Source organism: Sinocyclocheilus rhinocerous, unplaced genomic scaffold (assembly GCF_001515625.1).
Source record: "Sinocyclocheilus rhinocerous isolate Xijiao unplaced genomic scaffold, SAMN03320098_v1.1 scaffold7024, whole genome shotgun sequence".
Lineage (NCBI taxonomy): Eukaryota > Metazoa > Chordata > Actinopteri > Cypriniformes > Cyprinidae > Sinocyclocheilus > Sinocyclocheilus rhinocerous.
Window position 1 is genome coordinate 48,708 of NW_015661989.1, and position 1,584 is coordinate 50,291.

Here is a 1,584-nt window from a genome sequence, read left to right on the forward strand (position 1 = left end):
TATTTATATATACACATAATAAATATACACAGTACACACACACACATATATTTTGTACACAAAAACTTTTATTTAGGATGCGATTAATCGTGATTAATCATTGCCCAGCACTAATCATTGCCCTGTCCTTCTAAATGTTTTCTAAATATTTTAAAAAATGTTGGTAATCAGACAGTTTTGGTTCCTATTGATTTCCATTATATGGGCTTAAAATACTATGGAAGTCTATGGGTACCGTCAGCTGTTTGGTTACCAACATTCTAAAAAAATCTTTTTTTGGGGTTCTTCTAAGTGTTTTCTAATTATTTTTAAGAATGTTGGTAACAAAATTTCAGTTTCCATTGATTTCCATTATATGGGCTTAAAATACTATGGAAGTCTATGGGTGCCGTCAGCTGTTTGGTTACCAACTTTCTAAAAAATAATTTTTTTTTGGTTCTTCTAAGTGTTTTCTAATCATTTTTAAGAATGTTGGTAACAAAATTTCAACTCCACTTGATTTCCTTTATTTGTTTAAAAAATACTATGGAAGTCTATGGGTGCCGTCAGCTGTTTGGTTGCCAACATTCTTCAAAATATAATTTTTTGTGTTCAGCAGCAGAAAGAAACTCATACAGGTTTGGAACAGCTTGAGGGTGACTAAACACTGGCAGAATTCCCATTCTCAGCTGAACCGTCCCTTTAAGGGCACATGTTGCTTTCGTCTGTTTTCGTTCCGTCTCCAGCACTGTCTGTAGGCGCGTCGCTCTACGAGGGGTTTGCGTTCTCCAGGAGCGGCGGCCCGTCGCGGTGGACCGACTCTCTCTTGTAGGTCTTGGGCGGGAGTTTGGGGATGGGCGACTGCGAGGTGCTGTGGCGTGGCGGGACGGGCGGCCCGGGTGTCTGCGGCGGGAAGAAGGCCTGGCTGGGCTCGGAGCGGCGGCCCTGCGGAGGCGGCTGCAGGTGCAGCGGGGAGCTGGAGAAGACGTCTGGCGTTCGCACCGGCTCCCGCGGCGGCAGGGTGGGCGGGCTGTCAGGCGGCTCCGTCAGCGAGTAACGGGGAGAGTACACCTTGGAGGTGGGCTGACGCGGCGGGATCGCCGGAGGACTGTCCAGGTGCTTCGACATCATCTGAAACACACCAACAAACCACTCGTCACACGCTGTGCTCGGAAAGATCACATGTGCATGCAGAGGATATAGGATTCTATTCTATCTATAGCACAACTGTACATACAATTTATTTTATTTTTCAACTTATTTTTCTATTTTTTGTTTATTTATATTTACATATGTGGAGCACAGAAGCAGTCATAAGCAGCACAGGTATATTTGTAGCAATAGCCAACAATACATTGTATGGGTTTTTCTTTTATGCCAAAAATCATTAGGATATTAAGTAAAGATCATGTTCCATGAAGATATTTTGTAAATCTCCTACTGTAAATATATCCAAACTTAATTTTTGATTAGTAATATGCATTGCTAAGAACTTCATTTGAACAACTTTAAAGATGATTTTCTCAATATTTAGATTTGTTTGCACCCTCAGATTCCAGATTTTCAAATAATTGTATCTCGGCCAAACATTGTCCTATCCTAACA

The 1,584-nt window shown here is 41.7% G+C and overlaps 1 protein-coding gene across 1 annotated transcript in view; it reads right to left on the reverse strand.

Moving 5' to 3' along the window:
- Positions 1 to 734: 734 nt before the first annotated feature.
- Positions 735 to 1,584, reverse strand: part of LOC107727064 (son of sevenless homolog 1) — a gene marked incomplete at its 5' end in the record, with an annotated part of 47,799 nt that continues 46,949 nt past the window's right edge. The window contains 1 exon segment of the mRNA XM_016536829.1: positions 735 to 1,110. Within this exon segment, the coding sequence (XP_016392315.1) occupies positions 748 to 1,110 (363 nt within the window).